The following is a 20,037-nucleotide window of genomic DNA, read 5'->3' on the forward strand; positions in this document are numbered from 1 at the left end:
TCACAAAAGCATCATTGTTATGAACTCTATTGACACACTTTTCCAGGAATGTTTTTGCAGGTGTTCAAAAAACACTTGCCGCACGTGTTTTATCGGGTCTAAAACAACTTGGCTGTGCCTCATGGTTTTAAATCGCGATAAAACACTGCTGCTCGAGTGTTAAACAATACATAAACACCGTGGACTTGCGAGCAGGATTATGTTAAGTTAAATTCAAACTTCAACAATTTCACATGCAAAAAACTTGGCATTAATTGGATGATGATGATAATAATAGTGATATAAATTTGCCATGCCAAGGCTTTTATAAAAATGTTGAGTCGCACAGAAGTAAGACTTCCACATTTGGAAAAAGAAATCTTTAAAAAAAATTATTTATCAAAAGCTGACTAAATAAAAAAATCTTGCTTAAGGTAATCATAAAGGAGGAAAATACCAACAGTAAAATTATTTACTCCAAACCAAAGACCTGCAGCACATGACAACATGTTTTATTAAAAACCATGTACTGTGACAATGTAATTACAACAGGATTTAGAACTCTACAATGTGACAGCTGTCACCACAGAGATTTCAACTACAGCTTTTTTTTAAAAAAACACGACTTTGAATTGGTGAAGGAATTCCAAGTTAAAATCTGGAATAAATACACTTTCAGAAAACCTCCACAAAAAGCTTGTTTGTAGAATGCACAATTATATGTCTGACGTCAAACAGATAATGCAACACAAGTGTGATTATACTAAGCCACTAGTTTGTAGTTGCCGTCAGTTTATTTACAAATAATTTTTTGCTGAACCACAAGTTAACAGGTCACATCCTGGAATGACTGATGCAGTAGCCAATCACTGCATTAGGTTTGGAACATTTAAAAGCAAGTCATGTAGACCAAAGTCAGCAATAAGTTCTATGAACCACATACTGATTCAAGGCAATTAAAATGACATTTTAGCCAGAATGGAAATGGCCTTCTTCAAGGCATGCCTCTCCAGAACATAGTGAAATCCACAATCAATTCTTTTCAACACTGGCCATTCACAGGTAACCCAAGCATTTTTACTGTTTCACAGTCCTACCACTGCCATATCATCTGGTAAGCGCTAGGTATGCCCTATGAACTTGGTGTTATTCCCTCTACTGTTGGTGAGCATGCCCATATGCTGCCCCATACTGTTGATACCACTGATTGTAATTGTAGGTATTCTGAAACAAAGACAGAACATTACCTGGTGTCCGCCTATGGTGTGCAGGGGTTCAACTGTTTAGCCACACAGACACTCGAGAACCAAAACATTTATTATGACATACAAGTACCCACTTTGTCATAAAGGCAGTGAAGGGGGACAATATAATTTTTACTCAACCCTTTGTAGAGTTGCTGTTACACTAGGCAATTTTCTTGCAACTTGTCTTGCAATTTTGTTGTTTTGTCAAGTTGCACAAATCGTTGCCTAATGTAACATGCCCTGAAATGAATAGGTTTTGGAATTTTTTTGTTGTTCCAACAAGCCGAAGGTAGAAGTCGGTTGTACTTCGTGCAATGGTTTTAGCAACATTTGACAAGTTCATTTCAGGGCATGTTACGGTTAATGCAACTTGTTTTGCAACAGCGCAACAAAATTGTGGCTGGTCAGTATTTGGGTTTAAAGGGTTAAAAGCCACTCTAATAAAAATAAATTCAACCAAGGGAGATGTCCTACAGTCTTCTATGTCAACAAAGGACTATATTAGTACATCTGCTTTAGTTGATTCTCATCAATATAAGAACAAGGATCCAATGAAAGCAGAATGGTACAGTTGCTATTGGCAACAGGGAACGAGCAAACAGTCACTGAACAGACATGTCCACTAGCAAGGTTGCCTCCTTAAAAAGCTCCACAATGTAACATGCACAGTTCACAGATTTACTGGCAGGACGTAAGGGTGAACAGCAGCCCGCCTGACAAGCAGTCCAAACACACTCAATGCGATCACTGTACAAGTGAGTTGATATAATATGGTTCTCACAGTTAAGTCTGTGGATGAAAACCTTAAGTGCAACCATTCAAAATGAACACAGGTGAAAATGATACTTAAAAATTCAATGGTAGGGTAAAGTCTGGTTTTCACTAGTGACGCAGTCTGTGTTTGCATTACCAGTGAAAACCAGGCTTAATTGCATGCACACACAAATAGGGGTAAATTTTTTTGTGGATTTGTTTTTACAATTTGCGAAACAACTTGAAGCCATTCAAATTTTACACCATGTAGGCCAGGGGTGTAGCTAAGAAAAACCTCAGCAGGAACATTATAAACCCAGCCAACTCTTTTGAATTGTGCATCTCTAACATTAGTCCCAAGTATAAGCTAGCGATAAGATCTCTTTCAGATGGTGATATTCACTGGTCATCGGCTTTTACCAACATTCCTGCGAATACAGTGTACCTAGGTACAATGCTATTGCCCAGTTCTGACAGAATGAGATCTTACCGGGTTTGCAGCAGAGTAAGCGGAGTAAGCAGCCCACTGGCTCTGAGTAGGGGTGGCATAGCTGTAGGCTGAAGCAGTGGGAGTGTAGGCAGCAGCTGAGGAGTACGACGTGTCATAAGCCTCGACACCTGTCAGAGCTGCACTGGTAACTTGCTGACTGCTATCAGCGACTACTTCTTCACTTTTGGCTATCTTAGACTTGATATCTGAGCTGGAATTCAATGACATTAAACGGTTGTCATTAAACTTTGGAAAAGCCAACTCCAAACGGAAAGTAGCTGGTCACAAACAAAAATAATGCTGATAATGATGACAATGATATGATGATGATAGTAATGACCTTTATTTACTCTCAGCAGTGTTAAACTTCGAGCATTAAACTTCAAAGAAATAATTTAACTTGAACATAACATGATCAAAAATCCCAACCAGCCAGAGGTGGATCAGCTGCCTGATCTGCTCATGCCTTATGTGCAAGCTACATGTAGTTCAAGTTCAGTACAGAGAATACGAATACCCTCTATTGGGATTTTTAATTTGTCGTGTTCTATGTTCTTCATATACTCTTAAATTGGTGAGTGAAAACACAGTAAGATTTTATCAATAAATTATTTATTGTAGCAGCCCACAAATTATCTCCAGCAATGAATGCAAGGAGCTTGTATAGTTGCAAAATGCTAAATTTCTATTGGCAACAGGGAACGAGTGAAGGGTCACAGAGCAGACACATCCACTAGCAAAAGGTTGCCTGCATCCTGCAAATGAGTAAAAATTGAAGCCATGTTGCTGTTACAATATTAATGACGGACAGGAATAATCACCAAAAAAAACAAAACATTTAAATGCACAATGCTTGCAAAAAAACTCACAACATGAAAATTTCAAAATTGTAACCAGCCATTGCCTGGTCAACTTATGATTGAAAAGTGAACTTCAATGTTACAAGTCTTAGTCTTTACCTGATTGAGCCTGTTAGAAAGCCATCATGTACCCAGAGTCCTCTGGATTTTTGGTCAGCGGGTGGTCGCCAGTAGAGACTCTGGGGAACTAGAAGTTTATTCAAATTTTTTGATTGGCTGTCCCATAACAGCTCAAAACAGCTTCCATTGTTTTACCGCAGAAAACCTGTGGTAATAAAGTTCCAGTACCCCAGAGTCTCTACTGGCCACCAACCGCTGACCAAAAACCAGAGGACTCTGGGTACGAGAGTGGTTCGAAAGTTGGAAAATGTGAAAACATAATTTGACGACTTACCCATCTCCTTCCTGTGACCTTTTTCTTCCACTCAAAGGGATCAAAGTTGACTTTCCTTTGTACAGTTTGGCATGGTTCTCCTGAGCTGCCATTATTTTAGCAACGTCAGCACTGAAATCTTCCAGAAACTCAACTCTTCTCTGGGAAAATCCCTGTTTGACTTCTGTGTCCAGTTCACTATCCCTGACCAACTCAAACACCTCCTCAACCTTCTCTTCACTCACTGGATATGTACCAAGTTCCAAATCCAGCAGCTGAAGGTACAACCTCTTGTTATCCTAGCAAGTGGAAAGAAATGGAGAATAAACTTTACCTCAGGAAGTGGGATACCACATGGTACCTTACATGGAGGACACTCCAGCTAACAGCATCACCAGCAAGCTCTTGTGTAAAATCTACAGGGTAAGAGGCTGAGAGGCAGACCTACATGTAGCAACAGCTGGAAGAGGGACTAAGAGCAAACCAACAAGTCCCAAGAACAGCCAACGGCAGCATTAAGAACATTATTTTAGCCAGAGACTAAGGAAGTAACTGGGATTTGTCTGTGGCCTGTGCTCTGACCCTGGACTAAAATTAATAGGCCCAAGAGTAAGACAAGCTCAGGAAGTGGTACTGCATGTACTTTACATGACAAAGGTATGAACCCCAAAAGCAAATGCTGAACAAAGGACCAATAATCTCGGACTGGTCTGAAAACAGTTTGTTACATTTGACATAGAAAGAACGCAGTCCTACATGTAATACAGATAGGAGTTGAGATTGTATGGGACAATCAACAAATGAATGGATCTTGAGATGCGTATCTGGCATCCCCCACAGATTTTGCAGGGGCAGATGACATCATCACCAACTTGGCAAAAAAAAAAGAGAGAGAGCCTGTTAACATCGAATAGAATCCCTAATCTTTGATTATTACTAGTAATAAATATGACATGTTGCCCATTTAACTGTTATTTACACCGAGTTCCTCTCTTGACGTGAGTCACACTTGTCTCGTGTAACACCCTCTAAAATCTAATCTCTCAATCAACAAGTGATTTCTGATAAAATGTTGCAGATAGCAAACGATTTCCATACAGTAAATCGTAAGGAAAGGAAAAATTGCACAATGCATTTTTGTTGGCAACAGGGAACGAGTGAAGAGTCACGGAGTTGACATATCCACTAGCTAAAGGTTGCCTGCTGAATACAGTTGTACACCATCTTTCTTCTTCCTTTTTCTTGAAAACAAGACACTACTATTGTATTGATTGGAAGGCAGAACTACATGTCTGCACAACTAGGTGTGGAAAACTAGAAACCTAATAACAGACCTATTAAACAACAATTGATCTGAAGGTAAAAGCCATGATATGATATATGCACCATGACATCATCAGGGCTTGCACTCATTCACATAAATTTTGAGAGGCTCATTTGGGTAGGGCTTGTTTTTGGTGGCACTTATTATGAGATGGAGTTGTGTGTTTCAGGTGGGTAGGGCGTGACACACCTAACAGTCCATGGGCTTACATTCTAGGTTATAAGGGAGGTGTTTACATGACACCAGTGTGACTTTTATTCTGGTACGAGTTCACTCTGGTTCCATCTTGTGGCTCTGTATTTGTGTACACGATACCAGCACAAAATCTCAAACTGGTAAGAGTTTACTCCGGTCACTGCACTGGAACAAGATTTTCATTCTGGTACGAAAAATGATGCACTGTAAATCTGGTAAGACTGTTTGTTCTGGCATGAAATCACCCTCCTAGGAGTCTGGAACGAGTAGCACATGCATAGCCGGGGTGGACACCATGTTTATTTAAACACACATTGGCCGGCATGGAGTGTCCCTTCATGTAAGCGTGGAATAAAATCTCATCCCTTTATGTAAACACAATATGACAAAATGATGTGATACCGGTATGAAACTCGTACTGGCGCACATTTTCACTTTCATACACCCCATTCATATCTTAGGATGTTTCCCTTCAGATCAGCTAGGGGAGCTCATTTGCTTATTAATTTTTCACTTTACTTAGAATTCTACTGCACAGTAATCAACCCATCAAATTAATATAATTAATAAAAAGTCAATAACATTTATTTACCTTATCTTTCTCCAGGGCACCTTTCAACATTGTCCGTGCTTGATCCACATTACCCATGACCTGTTAGTTCATTTATCACAGAAATAAAATGTAATAAAAGTGAACAAAACAAATTGTTACACTGGCGAACCTCCACTGATAATATTTTTGTTTGCTTCACAGAGGCCACCACATGTGGAATCAGTTTTTTTTTTCATAAATGGGGGAGCAGGGTTGGCGCAGTTGTTGAGCACTCGCCTTCCACCAATGTGGCCCGGGTTCGATTCCCGGACTTGGCGTCATAAGTGGGCTGAGTTTGTTGGTTCTCTACTCTGCTCCGAGAGGTTTTTCTCCGGGTACTCCGGTTTTCCCCTCTCCTCAAAAACCAACATTTGATTTGATTTGATTTGTAATTAATTGATTTGTGAATATTAGCTTTCTTGGATTGTAAAGCACCTTTGATCATTTAGATGTTAAAGGGCGCTATATAAGTATTAAAATTTAATTTTAAATTTTTTCTTCCTTTGCTACAGAGTGTACCTGCCTCAATTGGCCATTTTTCGCTATTTTGTACCCTGTAGCAGTAATTTTAGTTACGTAGAGTTTAATTAGCACAAATTAATAACAAGAACAGTTCAAAATCTAATCTTACTTATTTATTTTTTTTTTTTTTTGAGTTTTCAGTTTGACATTTTGCAAAGAAATGGCTCCTTTAAATCTTGAGCAATAATGCCATTTGCATTTGCATTTGCACATCGCTAGCATGAACCAAGCCTAAGCCATCTACTTCTAGATCATAGCCCTCTACTCTGAAACTTAGTATAATTAATTGTCTAGCCATCTAGCCATTTCTGAAAGTCAAAGGACGATGGTTCACTTTACTACAATAGTACAATGCGCAAGGCAAATACTGTAAGTATTGAATTGAACCTGTATGGAAAGTTGTACAGTGACACACATACCTTAGCTAGGAATCTTGAGTATCTAATGGCAAAAAATGTGGCAAGTTCCTGGTCACTGGTCTCCACCATGGCCTCTTCATACAGTGTTACCACAACATCAAAGTGTTTCCTTCGTCTTTCAAGGTTTATTCTCCTCAGCTTGACCATTATTATACCTGGTACTGCTTTGTCTAACTCTGCCAGGATCTCTGATGCTTTGGCAGCATTTCCTAATAACACAGATGACTTCTAGTTAAGTTAGTTCATATTCACAAACCAATACCGTATTTACCCGTGTATAATGCGCACTTATTTTCCCTGAAATTAGCGTCTAAAATTGAGATGCGTATTATACACGGAATCCTTTGTTTGGACCCACGCGCGATTTAGCATAACAAAGACACTGAAAGGTGCGATATAAGTGGTCTTTAATTTAAGAGTAAAACAAACTACCAATGGAAACTTAACAACTCCGATCCGTGATTAAATTAAAACGAGTACTTAAATGCAACAGCTGATCAACAAAACAATCAATTTAAAGAGAACCTCCACTCTCACAACAAATTGACGGGTAAGTGTTGGAAATAGTGTCTAAATTCTAAATTTTTGTCTGAAACGTAGAAATGACATTCAAGTGTGTTAAAAATTAGATATGATTATCGACAACTTTCGCTTTTAAATTTCCTGGGGGCAGCCATTTTGAGTTTTATGACGTGTAATGGTTGCTGCTATTGTTATTCAGCAGAAGTCCTGTTGTGTAAAACAATTGAGCAACCTTATTACGTCATGCGATCCAAGATGGCGGCGCGCAGGGAATTTTAAAGTGAAAATAGCCGATAATCAAATCATGATTTTTCCGAAACTGAAATATTATTTCCATGTTTTCCAATGAAATTTCAAAGAAAATTGTATTTTCAATAATATAAAGTCAACATGTTTCGAGAGTGGAGGTTTCCTTTAAAGCGATCAAAACATCAACATGGCTACGAAACTCAGTTACACAGTGTCTGATAAATTACGAATCATCAATTACGCCGAACAGCATGGAAATCGCGCTGCTGAACGAGAGTTTGGAATATCTGAGAGTAATGTCCAACTGTGGAGAAGGAGCAAGGAAAACCTGGAGAAAATGCCAAGACTAAAGCGGGCAAATCGCGGCAAGAAAGCGGCATGGCCAGAACTCGAGATCGATCTTCTCGAATGGATCATGGAGAAACGGAACAACGGCCTCGCTATTTTACCATCGATGGTGAGACTGAAAGCACTCCAAATGGCAAAGCAGGATAAATACAGAATTCCAGCAGGGCAGTTCAAGGCAGGAAACCACTGGTGCCAGTGTTTTATGAAACGGCATGGCCTGTCACTTTGCCAGAAGACAACTCTTGCTCAACGGCTTCCCGACGATTATGAAGAGAAAATCGTCCGATTCCACCGATTTATCATCGACCGTCGCAAGGAACATAATTATCCACTACACGTTATTGCTAACATGGACGAAACGCCACTAACATTCGACATGCCACCAAATCGAACCATCCACAACACAGGAGAGAAAACAATCAAGATTCGCACGACCGGGAACGAGAAGAACCGCGTAACAGTTGTGTTGGCGTGCGCTGGCGATGGATTGAAGCTCAGACCGATGGCAATCTTCAAAAGAAAAACGCTCCCTAAGGTGGCCAACAAACACGGCGTTGTTATTGCTGCCCAAGATAATGGATGGATGGATGCAGTTGAGTTGTCTTATTTTTATTTTCTTCCAAAACATGGTCCAAAATTGGGGTGCGTATTATACATGGGCGCGCATTATACATGGGTAAATACGGTAACCACCAAGCAATTATTTTCACCTCAACCTTCGGACTCAGACCAACAAAATTAATACAAGATGAAGTTTTAGGTGGCACAATCATTTTGTCATCTGTAGTGGTCTTAAAATTATTTTTATACTAGAAATACGTGACTCGCAAAACATCGCGAAGCTAGGGCTGGGTGGAAAGCCCTCTTTACTCGTATTAAAGCATCAAATGAGGAGATTAAAAGGTTTCTAAACAAAGCAACTATTTTGATGAGCATGGTCTTTTCGTAGTTCCACAGGCTCGTTTGCAGTTGAAATCTATTTCTGACACGACGAAATGTACAACGGGCGTGCAGCGCTGTCGTGTTCGATGAATTTATTTCCCACGGGAAATTATTTTACCGCTGACACAAGGTTTCTGGAAGAAAGGGAAAAGAGTCTGCAGAGATATCTCCATCCAGTGAACTTTAATCCGGCACTGAACGGAAAACTTTTCCGATGTATGCAAATTTTGTTCCAACAAACTCCGTCTGACGCCAGCATGTCTCCCAACCTGTGGCTGCCTAGCAACCTTCCCTTGTCTGACGTCATTCATACTTTGTTTGCGCACTGTTGCCAGGCAACAGTACGGACATCTTCAAGGATATATATATATTTTCTGCTCGAATTCGCGCAGCTTAGCTCCCAAGCGCTGGCCTTTGGTCCGACAAATTTATTGACCTCGCTACGCGAGCGCAAGGAAAAATGAATGAATGAAGGAACGAACAAATGAATAAAAATGGGCGTATTTAGCAAAGAGCACTAATTGGGGACACTCTCCAGATTGAATTGTAATTTTGGAAATGTTTGTTTGAGAGGGAAAAAACATTGCTGTCAAACCAATTACACATTTGTTACACAGCTGTAAGTGATGTCATCCCACAAACTTTGACAGAGCAACTCACCTTGTTGTTCTTCAAAAGCAGCCCAAGCTAAATGAATGGATGGCTTTCTTGGCAGATGTATTGTGCAGGCTCTTTCATAGACATGCCGACATTTCTCCATACTGTGACCTTCCATGTACGAGGCAAACCGTTGCCAAAAGTCTTCATACAATGCACATGCAATAACACAACGTTCAAAGAGAACAACCACCCTCTTGTGGTCTCCACTGCTTATTTCAAAGTCCAGATATTCTCTCCAGTTCTTTAACTGAACACGCTCCAAAGGCTTGACATGAAAGTAGGGTCTCTTTATAGCCTCCTCAAATGGCCACCGTTTTCGTACTTCTTCTTCCAAGGCATTAAACATCTTTTGCCTAGCTGCAATCACTTTCTCTCGTATAGCTATTGTCTCTGCATCATCCTACAGAAGCAGAAAAAAAAATCATTGATCCAAACTGTAATTCATCTATCCAGGAAAGAACTAATTAAAGAAGATTTTAAAACTCTTTTGTATACTGGATTTGCTTGCTGATGACATAAAGTTTTTGAAGGGTTGGACCTCTAAGCCTGATAACACATCTAGTTACCTCAACGTTTCCAGAGGCAAGATTACTTTGTGATCACGGTTAGAGGTCGAAACCGAAAGCTTAATGTCAACAGCAAGTGAATCAACTATACTAAAGTTTTTAAAAAACTTCTTTAATTTGTGTGGTAAGTTATAACTGTTACAGCTGAATGATTCTTAGAAGTTCTATAACCATAAATCCCCTTATTAACCCTCCCTCCCTCTCTTGCACAGGAACCACACTTGACAGTACAATTAGCATTGATATTACAAGGAGAAATTTGATGCTGATCACTGTTAGGGCTTAAAGGGTTGAAAGGATAATGTATTACCTGGGATGTGACTGAGCTTTCTGCTCCGGGAGCAGTCTCTGTACCAGGAGCAACCTCATCAGCTTCTGCATCTTCTTCAACACCTACATAAATGACGAAAAACATATGGCTTTACCTTGTTTGACACACACAGGAACGATAACTGTAAACCAGAGGCCCTCAGTTCCTGGAGCCATCTAAGTTACTTTGTGTCCTATACATTGCTAACCCATTACGCACCGTGCCGGCCAAAACCAGCCGTGATTTCGGTCTGCGTTCGAGTCCTACCCCTCCCTACAAGAGATTTTTTGTCCCCTATTGTTCTCATTGCCTTCAGAAAGGAATAACCAATCAGAATCCACTTACTGCACATATATTTTTAAGTCTTTGGGGGACCTAGACAAAAAAACTTTTTGTCTATAGGAAGAGGAGTCAAATTTCAATTTTTGTTGCCTCGTGGGCCGCGCGGCTAAATTTTAAGTTGCCGATTTTCGGAAAGGAAGGAAAACACACCTTTTCGAAATGGTAAATCGAAAGAAGAACTACTAAGGAATACTCAACAGTTTCGACAGCGGAAATCCAAGAAATAACGGTGAAGAAATTGCGCTTCGAGTACAAATTGTTGTTTTATTCAGGCGACGAGTGAGCAGACAGCTCAAAGCATTATTCAGGCCACGGACTTTCTGCAAAATTTTAGAGTACTTCCGGGAATTCAACAGCCAAAAAATTACAGGTTTGATTGTGAATTTGTACTGAAATACTATTCTAATTGACCAATTCTTTGTACTCTGAACAGTTTTTGTGAAATATTTGAAAAACGTGCCCTGCACAGGTTGATAAATTCACTTTGAATTGGACTTTTTGTTCCTTCAAATCGCTTGCGCGTCTCTCGTCTCGCATTTAGAATTATGGGCGTTTCTTTCTAAGGCGTAAACAAAGACTTTTCTGAATAAATTTTTCATTTACGAAAGCTTTCTGTGTGTTTTTCTTTCTATTTTCATTGAGAAAACGTGACAACTGTGTAATCTTGCGTAAACAAACACATGCTCTCAAAACGGTTCAAATTTCACCCATGTGAATTTCGGAAATTTTTACCTTTAAGTTTGGGTTTTGGAAAATTAACAACTAGTGTATTTTATTCCACAATTAGTAATTTTAACTATCTTGGACTAAAGGGGTGTTCTTTTTTTGCCCTGTAAGTTTTGTATTTTTACTGCACATGGGGTAGGAAATAACCACTTTGCCAATTTTGCTGAATTTGGAAAACCTCTGGAAACGGCTGGTGCATAATGGGTTAAATGTCCCTCAAATATGGATTTGGAATCAATGGTAGTACTTCGGCATCACCTCTACTCAATGCGAGAGAAGAGATCAAATGGAAGCAAACCAGTACAGTTGCTTTAGGCAACAGGGACTGAGCAAACAGTCACTAAACAGACGTATTTACTAGTATAGTTGCCACAGGATTGATCTCTTTCTGTCATGCTGTTGAACACTGTATCAAAAGGTAAGACACTCTACAGATCATAGAGTAACCAGTTGTCATGAGCAACCACTTTCCATAGCATAAAGCAACTATAAGAAGTGCTCCAAATAAGAGAGGTGTCTTGGGTCAAAAACCCAACATTTTAAATGGTGAACTCAGGAAGATTTGTAGAGACTCACAAACTCACTGTTATTGAAAGTTTATCTGGAACACTGCTACAAGGATTATCCCTCTCTATTGAATGACATGCTTTTCAATCAAAGGGTTACCACCAGCACTTTGCTGTTGGAACACATTTTTACACCGGGGTAGCGAGAGAGACAATTTGGAGTGAAGGTTCTTGTTCAAGAAAATAACAGGATAATGAGGAGACCAACTCAGCTTGCAACCACCAACCCTCTGATCTCCTGATTAGAGGTCCTGAACTGTACCACAGCACCTCCCCCTGCAGCTGACATGCTTTTGCTTAGGCTAATGACACATGGTTCAGCAGCATTCAACATTTCCCAATGTGTAGACTTGTTGGTGCCATGATAAATGTCTTGATGTTTTCTTTGGCAGTTCAACATGTTGAAAATGGACTACAACCTTACTCTACATTTATTATTCCACTATTATGTCATTTCACCAAATAAGGTCAAGAGAAGGCACAAAATATGAGACCGCAATACACTGTAGTGTCCTGGTTTGACCGGTTTACAACAGAGCGAATACGGGCAACGACATTTCACTGGCTTTCTGTGTTTACGTCATTCGCATGCGCCATAATGGACAGATAATGCCGAGTGTTTTTCGACACTGCTACCAAAACAGAGAAGCTAAAATAATAAACTGTTTTTGTAGTGGAATAATAAATCTCTTATTCGATGATATAATACTTGTGGACATTTTGCTCATTGCTCATATTTTTCTTTGCCCCTTCTGGGCTCGGAAATATACTACGCAACTCGCAAAATAGCCACGAGTGCTATATGTTATAACATCGAATAAGATTTATATATTAGTATTCAACTACAGTGCAGCTCGGAAATAAGCGAACCAAAATGTGCGCGTAAAACGCATATAATACACGTATGCGTATATACGCATACGCGTATTGACATATACGCATACGCGTATATACTTATACGCGTATGCCTCATTAGTATGTATGAGCTAGCCTATTGTTTCTTCTATTGTAGATGATTTCAATGGGCATTTCAAAAAACACTGAAAAAATGGTGGTCAAGCTGCATGTTTGTTGATCGTCTTGTGCTTATTCCGGCTGTTTTTTGTTGACCGCTGGCGATTGCCTCATGTTGAGAGGGAACCACTTGATATTTTAATTGTCTTTTCTAAAGCACTCCATTTCTTGAGCTGCAATTCAGCTTACGCTCGCGGCGGCATATTTTTTATAAACGTACACTTGCCAAAAATAACGCATACAGTACCGCCTGAATCCATATGTACATCAGCCGCGGGTTTCACGAGGTGGACGCAAGGGCAGTGCACGTGTTTTGCCCTTGCGTCCACCTCGAGAGGAACGAACGAGGCACGAGACGAAACCGAGACGAAACCTAGGCAATCATGCGTTCTTCATTGGCCGCGTCTTTGTGCTCTTAATTGCCTTTGTTTGCTCTTTGTTTGTGTTTCATTGTTAGTTATCAGGTCGCATTTACCCAAGAGATTTTCACGGAAACCACGGCCACCTCTCGCGATCTCATCGATGCATCGCTCACGGCTTAAGCTACTGTCACTCGAGATCAAAGCGTACGTCAATACAAAGGACTTTGAAGTTAAAATTCGACAATTTTCACGTATAACTTATTATTTATCGCTCAGTAAATCTGCTATCAAAGTATCCGTGCAGAACTCGAAATTTTTCAAACAAATTGATCGAAAATGGCGAATGAAGCGTTGTCCCTGTTGTCACGCTTCGATTAATTTCGTTCGCAATTTGCATGCGTAATGTTTTCGTTTGTTTTCCACAAATATTTTTCTTCTTTTGCATAACGAATGAAACTTTTTTTTGTTTGCCGAGCGTCAAATAGCGTTTGTGCAGTATTCAAGCGTAATAATTTCCTTTATCGTCGGCAAAACTACAAACGAACAGCTGTGACGGCACGGCCTACCGCAATTGAAAAGGTTCAATGCGAATGATTTGCATATTTTCGATTTTCATGTGTCGGAATTTCCGAGTAAAAACGTCCGTTTCTCCATACTAGAAAAGTACACACAGAAATATTTTTTTCAGCCGCTTAGATAAGTAAATACACAAAAGCATGGATTAGAAGCAAATTACAACATTGCTTGCACTGTGCAAAAGCCGCCAAGATGACGCTTACTTTTCGAAACTGACATAAAGCGCATCGCATTAACGTAAATAATAAACCATTGATAATTTTTTTGAAAGAGAGGAAAGACATTTTTTTATCTAAAGGTAATGAATTCCTTTAAATTTTGATTTAACTTGAAACATTTCGAGAAGAACTTGAGGAAGTCACCATTAAATTATATTACGGGTAATGCATGTCGCGCGAGTCATGTAACATTCATCGGACGAAAGCAAATCGCGCGCTCAATCTGTTTCCTGGATCTGTTTTCGGAAATCCGCTTGAATTTAAACGGCTAGAGAAAATGCATGGACAGCTTGTGTACGTTGAATTACGAGATGGTGAAAATCCATGCACCTAGAGCAGTCCAAGATTAGTCTCCCACACGACGATTCCAAAGACCGGCTGCATTTCAAGGCGGCGTTTCATGTTTCATGCGGTTTACTTGAGAAAAAAATCTATTCAACTGAAAACAATAAACTCACAATGGGCTATAAAATGCTATTGTGTTTGGGCCTCGTCCTTTTGACCGCGGGAAATATTAAACCTAGGTTTCGTCTCGTGAACCGCGCGGTTTCGTCTCGTGAACCGCACGGTTTCGTCTCGTGAACCGCGCGGCCCTTCATGCGTTCTGCCCTTGCGGTTCACGCGTGCCAATGTGCATATGGATTCAGGCGGCACTGTAATGTTCGCGCGTAATGTTTACAAATTTGTGATCGGCACATCATAGAAACTTTGAAGAAAACTCTTGGCTTTGAAGAAAGAGCACTTTAACGTTTGAATCAGCGAATTCTGCTTAAGAGAACCAGAGATATCGTTTTTTCAGTCCTTGCCGTGACGCTACAAAGACAAATAACATTTCACAATGGACTAACGCCGGCGCGTGCCAAACCAAAACTTTTCCTTGCAGAAAAATTAAATAAATGTGATCGGCGCGTCACAGGAAGTTTCAAGAAAAATATTGCCAATGAAGGGAGAGCATTTTACCGTTTGAATCAGTGAATTCTGCCAAAGAGACCAGGAGATATACGTTTTTTTCAGTCCTCGCCGTGACGCTACAAAGACAATAACATTTCACAATGGCTCACGCCGAAGCGTGCTGAAAAACCAAAACTTTTCCTTGCAGAAGAATCAAATAAATGTGATCGGCACATCACAGAAACTTCGAAGGAAAATCCTGTCTATGAATGGAGAGCATTTTACCATTTAAATCAGCGAATTCTGCCGAAGAGAACCGGAGATATCCTTTTTTGATAATTAATATAATGCAAATTCATTCTGCCGCACCGACCATCACTAACGATATGTAAACATCAACGAAAGATACATGTCACAATATTTATGATCATGCTTGTTTAGACTGTTTAGCGCTGTTTCCACAGGTAGTGTAGACGAGCAAGCTAAAAGTTATTTTCTTACCGAATACATTTTAGTAAAAGAAAAATTAATCGACTGGTTGTCGAATCATCGCTTGTAAAGCAGTAAGTTTCAAAATACCACAGCCGCCGCGTTCTTGACCTTCGAGCTTGTTGTGCCAGTAGCGACAAAGTGAACGCGAAGTTTGTTGTTAACGCTCGTCCAGCAAGTAATATTAATTCGATAAACTATTTTTCTTTTCTCGAAGAATCAAATTGACAAAAAAGAGCATGTTGGTAATAACGTTTTTTATCGTTGAGTTTCCGAAGCGAGCAAGCTTCGAAATACGAGACCTTGTATACGAGTTTGACAAAGCGAGGTTCTAAACGCGTTCTATTATAGTCCTGTCGATTGTCATTATTCAAATTTCGTGCTGCAGGCTGACGCTGTTACTTTACCGTTTCTTTTGTTGTGCAAGACAATGCCACATAAAGCAAAGGTATGGCAATGAATAACAAAGGCAGGACATACAAATATGACAACATACGCATACGCGTATTACTTGCGTTTGGTACGCGTATGCGATGTTCGCTTATTTCTGAGCTGCACTGTACAATCAACTGTTGAATAGCAACGACTGTTGACTTTAAATGTTTTTACCTGGTGGATTAGTTGAAGTGGGAGAAACACTGATGAGGGGTTCAGCATCTCCAGAAGTTACACCAGGAGGGGCAGCTGCTACTTCTGCCCTGAGCCTTAGAAGTTCTTCTGTACACAGTACTGCAGCTATTGGGTTTGAGTTTATGTGCTGCTTAAACCTGGAAACACAAATTAGATTGAGTTGACATGATGCCAATTTATCCAATTACAATTCAGGGTTCTCGTTAGAAGGCGGGACCCGGGTACCAGTACCAGGATAAACAAGAGTCAGTACCTGCCTACTTTCAACCTGAACACAAGATGCCCCTCTAATGGCATTACACGGAATGCTTAATGTAGCCCCAATTATTCCCCATTGTATGTTTCGTAGATATTTAAAAAATATCCTCCCTTGGCCATTGAAATAATTGTCTGAATGGTTTTATTCAGATATATTGCGTGATACTTATCGTTGTGTTACTAGGGATCATACCAGAAATAACTATGCAATAACGTCATGACCCCGCTGAACTGGTCTGGCCTCCTCTAGCTCTAATCCTTCACGTTGATCATTCGATCTGTTTTTTAAAGCGGATTTTCTTTGCTGTGAACTCTCCCAATTTCCGCCGTTTCAACTGTCGAGAACTACCTAGAAGTTATTATTTCGATTTACTGCTTGAAAAAGGTTGGTTTTCTCTCTGAAAACGGAAGATCCGGAGTCTTAAATTCAGACATGTGGCCGCCATTGAACGAAAACAACTTTTCCAAATGATGATTTGCTTTGACGTCACACAAGTAGAGATGAGTGGGTCCCCTCCCTCGTGATATACGCGCAGATAATGGAGTTTGATTGGGCCGCTTTTGTTCAAGACAATCAAAACAATAGATCCCTTCTGGGAGAGGGAAGAATTTAATCTAGTTTTAATGAATAAATCAAATGATAATTTGACGTCACACAGAAGTGATGAGTGGGTCCCCTCTCTCGTGATATGTGCCTGAAAAATAGATTTTGATTGGGCCGCTTCTGTTGAAGACAATCAGAACAAAATATCCTTACTAGGGGAGGACAGAGTTTAATGCATAAATTAATGTGCACATTTGCGACACCGATGAAAAAAAAGATACCCGACCGAAACCTAGACACGTCATGCCCTGCGGGCATTCCGTGTAATAAAGAAATTCACTTCAAGTGTAATTTAATTTTCTGCCCAGCTACTCTCCTATAGGTGCCCCCCTACTTCAAAACTTAATGAAACCCCTGCAACTGAGTGCATGCTATTGCCTGGCACAACCACCAAAAATAGGGTGCAACATGGAATGTCAGAGATTACAGCAAAAGTTCAAAGACAGAGAAATAAATTTGTGGTACATCAAACCAAAAAAATCCCTGTCTTCTTTTGTATTAAGAAAATGTTTTTGCAAACAGACAATCAAATTGGGTGGCAACACTGTAGAAATCAATCAATACTGGAGTTGCAGTTGACTACAATGTAATGCAAATTCTGACCTTTTTTAAGTGCATCTTAGTTATTTCTTATCCATCAGTTTTCACTTAGATACTATTCATTCATAATAATAATATATTGAACAATGGCAATGACAAATTCAACATTGTATGCTTGAAGTTTGTTGGCAAGAGATGGTGGACATGAAAATTTTTGTTTAGGAAGCTTGCATCATGCTTTCCACATTTGGTTTAAGGTAACGTGTCAGCACTATGTGGAAGTCTAACATGATGTTAATCTAGTGTTGAAACAGATAATAACGAAAAGAAAACGAAACAAGGCTTACTTTTCAAAATGCTGGCTGTAATTCTGTGTAGGAACCTTAAAGACTCTGTCATACAAAGCAGTCACTCTCTGCAGCTGGCCCTGGCTCTTTTCCCACTCAACATATGCATCCCACAGTTTGTCTGCTCTAAATTCCTCACCAGCAGTAGATACAGCTCGCTCAAATAAACTATAAAATGAGAGCAAAAAGAACCAGAAGAACAAATTTAGAAAAAAAGCGCTACTAGGGGTGCCATTTGCTGACTTTTAGATGCAGCAAAATTAAAACAGGACTGAATGGATTGAAGCATTAAAATACCTTTTCCATCAGTAAAGTACCCAATACCGAATGACCTGAAGGAGGCCAGCATGGGTCGCCTCGCCCACTACCAACCTAACTGCAGTTACTAACAAGAAACACATGGCACAACAAATTATGGGGGTTAGATTAACTGCCAAAACAAATCAAATTCAGAAATTCAAAAACAAAACTCTCAAAGTTTGAACACAACACACTCATTGATGACGAGTAATCCCTCGGGCGTGCAATCTTTAGGTCAACAAAACCAACATATTCTCTTGTCATGTCTTGGAGTGACGAGCACTTTTCCTGGAGAACAGATATTCAGTGTCAGTACGGTCAACTGTGCAGAACAAAGTTACCTTCGCATCAGTTGTGGGCCATCAAGCTGGCCCTTGGTGGTCTGAGAAGAAAAGTTGAGATAATGTACCCACAAATCCACGCTGAGAGGAATAGAGGAAATAGCACTCTCAAACACCTGAGGCAAAAAAACAAAAAATAGCACAGGTCATCAATTTTAAGGGTAAACATAATTAAGGAAAAGGTTTAATTTTTTGCTCACCCTCTCTTTGGAGGATGGGATCAAATATGGCCTCTTGCTTCATCTACCTGCTTATGAGGGACCATACTAGAAAACAAGTATGTTACAGGCCAAAGGTCTTTGGCGTGGAGCTAAGCAACTTACGCCCACTTCTGGCGTATTTTGCATGGATTATATGCACTTTTTTGGTATGGACTAAACTTGAGGTTGGCGTAACAAATTTTTATGCTAAAATTGTGACGTTAAACTTTGGCATATAAGATACAAACTTTCCGGTATGGACAAGGGGTATTTAAGCTGATTTGCACTGTGCGTGCATACCTCTTTCGCCTTGTCAGTGTTGCCGTTCTTCCTCTCCATATCTGCGAACTTCTTCCAGTATCCATAGCAGTAAGGATAACGTTTGAAGAAAGCTTCAAAAGCTTGCCTTGCTGAGGAAAGTTTGTTCTATGAGAGAAAGAAAATTCCAAATACCAAGTTAGTGACAATCATCTCTTTATAACAGTGATCTAAAGGAAAGTGCAGGCTGAAATAAAACGAGAAATTTAACCTCCAACAAACGCTGACTTGCATGGTTTTATCCAAGTAAAGGGCTAAAATTATCCTTTAGAAACAAAGAGAATTAATGTTTTGTCAGAATTCGAAAACGTGCTTCTGGAAAAAAAAAACAATGCAAAATTGTACTAAGCTTAAATTAATTAACCGTATTGCAGCTTGCAAGTAAAATTTAAACCAAACAGGTAAGTCTTATTGATAACAAACCTCTTGTTCGACAAACTGCAAAAGATAAGTCCAGCTAGTGAAATCAGCGGGATTTTCTTTGACAGCTTTCCAGTATTTTAGTTCTTGCTCGTTGACAACTTCTTCTTCAGCAACAGGGGCGTCTGTAGAATTTTCGTGCACTTCTGCAGCCGTTCCATTTTGCTTCACTTCAGGCATCTCTGTATCGATATCATCTCTCATGGTCTTGCTATTACCTTCTTCAGTTCCTGAATTTTAATGCAATTCAAAACCACCAAATATTGTTAGCATTAGATTAAAAGAATGTCGACGGATTAAATAGTCGAATTGATAGACAAAAAAAACATGCAACATTGTACACTAATGTGCATTCTACAATAAACTGCAACTTATTTACTAAGATTGAAAAGCCACGGCGAGTACCTTCGGGATGGGCCAGATATTCGACGGATTGTGTTCCACTAACAACGCCATTCTCTTCGGCCGCCATTTTCGATTTGCCTCGATGACTTGTCCGTCCGACAGGACCTGGTGACTAAACATCAGGAAATCCGTTTACGAA

At 39.8% G+C, this 20,037-nt stretch overlaps 1 protein-coding gene across 2 annotated transcripts; it reads right to left on the minus strand.

Moving 5' to 3' along the window:
* Positions 1 to 470: 470 nt before the first annotated feature.
* On the minus strand, positions 471 to 20,033 carry LOC146487267 (pre-mRNA-processing factor 39-like). Of its 2 annotated transcripts, XM_085086774.1 has the most exons (13): positions 19,899 to 20,033; positions 19,497 to 19,723; positions 19,056 to 19,181; positions 18,556 to 18,671; positions 17,915 to 18,082; positions 16,145 to 16,302; positions 10,352 to 10,434; positions 9,476 to 9,875; positions 6,755 to 6,963; positions 5,814 to 5,873; positions 3,724 to 4,001; positions 2,470 to 2,680; positions 471 to 1,203 (listed from the first exon to the last, which is right to left on the minus strand). In XM_085086774.1, exons 1-13 carry the CDS (start codon positions 19,963 to 19,965, stop codon positions 1,135 to 1,137), a joined length of 2,172 nt encoding a protein of 723 aa, XP_084942900.1. In that variant the 5' UTR covers positions 19,966 to 20,033; the 3' UTR covers positions 471 to 1,134. The 2 variants fall into 2 exon arrangements, with proteins under 2 accessions (XP_084942900.1, XP_084942908.1); XM_085086782.1 differs by lacking the exons at positions 19,497 to 19,723; positions 19,899 to 20,033 and adding an exon at positions 19,285 to 19,338.
* Between the last annotated feature and the right edge of the window lie 4 nt (positions 20,034 to 20,037).

This window comes from Pavona decussata, unplaced genomic scaffold (genome assembly GCF_977016875.1).
Source record: "Pavona decussata unplaced genomic scaffold, jaPavDecu1.1 SCAFFOLD_16, whole genome shotgun sequence".
Taxonomy (NCBI): Eukaryota; Metazoa; Cnidaria; class Anthozoa; order Scleractinia; family Agariciidae; genus Pavona; species Pavona decussata.